General features: G+C 41.1%; 1 protein-coding gene across 1 annotated transcript in view; it reads left to right on the forward strand.

Moving 5' to 3' along the window:
- The window catches only part of LOC103607795 (uncharacterized protein KIAA0226-like), a 6380-nt gene extending 3523 nt beyond the window's left edge, over positions 1-2857 (forward strand). The window contains exons 2-4 of the mRNA XM_008592262.1: positions 1377-1459; positions 1915-2125; positions 2742-2857. Of these exons, the coding sequence (XP_008590484.1) occupies positions 1377-1459; positions 1915-2125; positions 2742-2857 (410 nt within the window). The remainder of the gene's footprint in view (positions 1-1376; positions 1460-1914; positions 2126-2741) is intronic.
- Positions 2858-5617: the final 2760 nt, after the last annotated feature.

Consider the following 5617-nt stretch of genomic DNA (forward strand, 5'->3'; position numbering starts at 1 on the left):
AAGGGTTTCATCTTTCCTATGATTTTCCTGTGATAGCAGCAGAAGGGTTTCATCTTCTAGAAAATGCAATAGAGGAAAGATCACCTGAGCCTGTAAGCATTTCCTGAGGATGTAGGAAATAATTCCACAGTTCCTTTTGTTTGCATAGGATCTACACGTTCACAAAGCACTTTCACATTTCTTGTCTCCTTAATATCCTAATAGACAATTAACCCAATTTAAGGGATGAGAAATTTTTTGTTTTGTTTCTTTGGTGGCTGGCTGATATAGGGATCCAAACCCTTGACCTTGGTGTTATCAGCACAACTATGGGATGAAAAAAATTTTGACACAGAGGCATGGCTAGTGAATGGACAGCTGGAACTGGAATCCACTCTGTCTGATTCTCTGTGATTATTTTTCTCTGTACTCAAAGTCTGTGAACTATGACCTGCAGGCCAAATCCTGTCAGCTTCCTGTTTTTATAAATGAAGTTCTGTTTTTATAGCTGCTTTCTCATTACAGTGGCAGAATGAAGTAGATGCAACACATACTGTATGGCACTCAAATCCTACAACATTTACCCCCTAGTCCTTTACAGAAAAAGTTTGCCAACCCAGATGGCTTCTGAAGCTAAGAGGTCCACAGTTTTCCATGCAACAGCCACTTTTCTGAACTCGAGGCTAGGGATTTAAGTGCAACTCTGTTACCCTGAGAGCTGTATAACCACCAACACATTGGCAGCATTTTATTCTAATTTAGCAGGTTGGGACAACTCAGCTCTTAATAGCGCTTACAGAAATTTTTGCTTTAAATTCTGCAATAAAAAGCCACCTGGCAGAAATAATGGTTTTGATGGTGGTCATTGCTAGTAATGGAGTGGGTAAGGGTGCAGGAATGGATGGTTCAGCAACACATACCTTCTAAAGTTTCTTCTTGGTTTTGACTGGAGGAAGACTATTTTAGAGAAGCAGTGCTGACTTTTTTCAGATAGATTTTGTTTCTTTAAAAAGTTTTGGGTCAATTGCAATGAATTGGAGAAGTGATCCCATAATTCTTATGGCCCTGCTTCTGGACTGTTTTTTCCTCACTCTTCCCCATCTCCTGTATGTGTTTCCCATGATCCTCATTGGTTTCCTCCACTCCAGTGGCTCTCCCATGCCTTCTCTAAGGATACCTCCCAGTGACTCCAATAGTCCGTCCTAGCAATGATCATATTAAGGTACTATCTGCAAGACCTCCCATTGGAAGGTCTTTCTTCTGTCATCCTAATTTATTCTGGAATTGTGCTGGTTTTTTATTACAGTATTTAAAAGCTGCTCCTTAGAATTGTTTTGTTTTCCTAGATAATCTTTGAACTGCCTTTTCTCCAATTTTAACAATTGCTATATTGGCAGGGGCTGTTCAAGTCAATATAAGAGCCACTTCTTTGAACAACTTCTCACCGGAGGCATTCGTGCTGCCTGTCGATGTAGAAAAGGTGAACACTCTCTGTTTCTTCTTCTTTTTAACCACAGACAGTCTTAATCCCTTAGTGCTGATTAAATCTGAAAATGTCACCCTGATGAGGCATAGCATATGGGTTCCATTTCAGCATTGAGTTGGTAGAGACTGCCAGGAGCACTAAGCTGAGCAGGGTTCCAAGGCAGTGTCCACCCTCAGCTGGACAGTTCTCCATGACTGATGAATGGTGTCTGCCATTGGGCCACCACCGACCTAGGCTTTGATATCACAAGAAATTCAACTCGGGATGTTTGTTTCCTGAGGTAAATCTATGTCTCTGGACGATGTGGGCTATAAGTCATATAGTGACCTGTGATCACTCAGTTAAATTAACATATATATTTATATGCATTAACTCCCCTTACGTGAACTTTCTTGAAAAAACATTGATTATTCTTGTGAGTATTTTAATTGATTTTTTTTTTCATGCAGGAAAATGCCCACTTCTATGTGGCAGATATGATTATATCGGCAATGGAGAAAATGAAGTGTGACATCCTGAACCAACAGCATGCAGAGAGCTGGAGGAAAGAAGAAGCCAGTGGGTCACTTGGGACTGATCAAACTGACTCTGAAGTGACCTTTTATACCAACATAAAGCAAGAACCTGGGTCTTCCACTTCTTCCGACAGTGGCTATGACGGCAAGTTGGGCAGAGAGGAGGAAGCTTTGTGCTGCGTTCTCCACCTCCACCTCCTCTCTACTGTCGGTCCTGAAGTGTATCTTGAAATCCTTTTTCTAAAACTTCCTGAGTAATCTGCATAACTCAGGGGGTGGTTTTCTTGGGACTGTTTATCAGGCTCCATCCAGCGGTCAAACCTTGCATTTTGTTCTGGGTTTTTGCCTTGGGCTTCATCCTGCTTTTCTTTTTGGTAGCACTGATGGCTCTGCTCTTACTGTCACATGGCATTCTCTTAGCTCTTCCCACATGTTCTTTCCCTTTCCAAGTAGTCCTTTTTCATCTGTTCAGCAAACAGTGAGCCTGGGACGTGCGAGGTGTTGGGAACCTTCGGTACGCAGGATGTGCATCTAACCTGCAGGAACTCACACACCAGAGCAGAGGCCAGGGACACAGTGTAACAGGGGTGAGGACCCTGCATGGTGGGTCACAGGACAGGAGCAGCTTATTCTGGGACCCAGGAAGTTCTTCCCAGAGGGAATGACAGCTGACATCAGGGTTTGCCACTTTCTTATCATTTCCTAAAGGCAAGTCCTGCCTTTGGTCCTTTATTCTTTTTTTCTGATTCACTTCCTGGTAGATTTTATCCACCATACACCCTCCGCTATTGCCTCTCAGTTGATGTCTCCTGAATCTGTGGCTGCATTCTGGCACCTCTCTTCCAAGCGCTTGTTCCACATGGCTGGGACTCGGTGAACTTGTCCACCTGCTTGGCCCCCAGGACCTCTAACTTAACAATTCATTTCTGGGTGGCTTAAAACACTTCATTTTCTCCATTGCTGATGTAATCATATCTGCAACATAAAAGTGGGCGTAGTTAACCTCTGACTTAGCATGTCTAAACTAGTCATCTCACTGTCCCTCCCTCACAACCCCCTTTCTTCCAGAAAAAAAAGATTGAAAACTAAAGCATGCTTTTCCTCTTGACTTCCTTCACGTCAAATTTTAATCAGGAATGTTCAGTAATGAGGGAAGAACTAACTCCATATGGAGAACTCCATATGGGGGGGAAGAACTCACTCCAGGCATAATGCCTGAAATAAAATAAGTATATAATAAATATTTGTTGAAGGCATTAACTAGCTCAAGTTAAGGGAGATTTTTTTAAGGATATAGAACATACATATTAAACTCAGTGGTGGGAAATACAGCTGGAGCACATAAGAACTGGCCAGTATGGACACAGTGCCGGCATCTGCCGTTTCTGGGGCTTTGTGGTCTCCCATCTCTTTCCCAGGTGCAATTGCTTCACTCTCCTTTTCTGCAGCCTGAACTCTTCTACCCATCCCCAGCTTCTGGTTTCAGCTCTGCTGGCTCCTTGACTGCTCACCCAGGTCCTCGCAGCTCAACAACTCAGTCTCCTGGAACCCCCAGTACTGATTCCCAGGGCTGATCACCTGATTGGGATCCACAACTGGTCAGGCAGCTGTGGCCAGGGGAGCTGGGGAATGTGATATGACCATCATCTCCTCTGAGGCTACTAGAAGGGAGGAAATGAATGTGGGTGGAAAAGAAGTGATTCGTATTTTAGTACTTTGGGTTTCATCTTTCCTTTTTTTTCCTTTTTGTCTTTTTTCGTGTCCGGCAACGGATCGCAACCCTCAGTGTTGCCCCCGTACCGGACCGGGACCGGCAACAGGATCGCAACCCTCGGTGTTGCGTCCGCACCTCGCTCAGCCAGTGAGCGGGAACCGGTCTGTATGTGGGATCCATTTATTTATTTGGTGGCTGACCGCTATGGGGATAAGAACCCTTGAACTTAGTGTAACAACACTGCACTCTAACCAACGGAGATAACCAGCCAACAATGAAGTTATCTTTTTAAAATACATTTCAGCTTTTTGGACTGAGATCCAGAAGTGCTATGTATACATTTTAAAAATTTATACAAATGGGATCATTACTTTTTTCCACTTAATAATGTGTCTATAACATAACTTTAACAGTAATCTCCTTCATTCTTTAATATGGTTACCTAGTATTTTGCATGGTATTTTATTGTATGAATGTATTATAATTTTTATTATCATTCCCATAATGGACACCTATATTGTTACAGTTCTTTTGCCATAATACACATTGCTGCAAAAAACATTCTTTTATATATAAGGAAAAATTCCTATAAGTGGAATGTCTGAATCAGATATTGCCTAATTATTTATCAAAAAATTTGCACCAATTTATATTTCATTCTAATAGTGTATGAAAATGATGTTTCTTATTATCATTACCAACACTAAGTGTTGCAAATTTTGACATATGTGCCAATCTTCTAGGTGAAAAACAATATCTTTCTCAAAATGTTTTAAGTAGAAGTGAAGTTGAACATATTTTCACATCTTTAGAGGCTATTTCTGTGTGTGGGTATATATGAAGGGACTTCAAAAAGCTCATGGAAAATGGGATTAGAGATAAAAATAAAAATGGTAAACTTTGTTTTTCAACATAAGCTTCATCAAGTTCAAGACACTTTTGTAAGTGACAGTACCAGCCATTTAGTCCATACCTAAAGAACCGAGGGTCCTGGGAATTTAAACATGTCAGTGTAGTCTTTTCATATTATTAACTGAAGAAAAATGGGTGCCTTTTAAAGATTTTTTAAGATTAGGAAACAAAAAGAAGTCAGAAGGAGCCAAGTCAGGTGGATGCCTAATGATTTCCCATAGAAACTCCCACAAAATTGCCATTGTTTGATGAGAGGAAAGATCAGGAGTTCATGGAGGAAAAGGACTCTCTGGTGAAGCTTTCGTGGGCATTTTTCTGCTAAAGCTTTGGCTAATTTTCTCCAAACACTCTCATAATAAGCAGATGTTATTCTTTGGCACTCCAGAAAGTCAACAAGCAAAATGCCTTGAGCATCCGCAAAAACGTGTTTCTGTGACCTTTGCTCCATGTTTGCTTTGACTGGACCACTTCCATCTCTTGCTAGTCATGGCTTTCACTGTGCTTTGTCTTCAGGATCATACTGTAAAGCCATGATTCCTCTCCTGTCATAGTTCTTCAAAAACATGCTGTAGGATCTTGAGCTCACTTGAGTAAAATTTCCATTGAAAGCTCTGCTCTTGTCTGCAGCTGAACTGGGTGCAACAGTTTTGGCACCCATGGAGCAGAAAGTTTGCTCAACTGTAATTTTTCAGTCAAAGTTGTGTAAGCTGAACCAGTTGAGATGTCTGTGGTGTTGGCTCTTGTTTCTGCTGTTATTCATTGATTCTCTTCAATTAGGGCATCAACAAGATTATTTTTTTCTTCAAAAACTGATGTGGATAGTCTGCCACTGCGGGGTTTATCTTCAACATTATCTGGTCCCTTCTTAAAATGAGTTATCCATTTGTAAATTGTTGGTTTATTTGGCATATTTCCCCATAAACTTTTTATAAAGCATCAGTGATTTCACCATTTTTCCAACCAAGGTTCACCATGAATTTCATGTTTGTTCTTGCTTCAATTTTAGCAGAA

Source organism: Galeopterus variegatus, unplaced genomic scaffold (assembly GCF_000696425.1).
Source record: "Galeopterus variegatus unplaced genomic scaffold, G_variegatus-3.0.2 Scaffold7718, whole genome shotgun sequence".
NCBI lineage: Eukaryota > Metazoa > Chordata > Mammalia > Dermoptera > Cynocephalidae > Galeopterus > Galeopterus variegatus.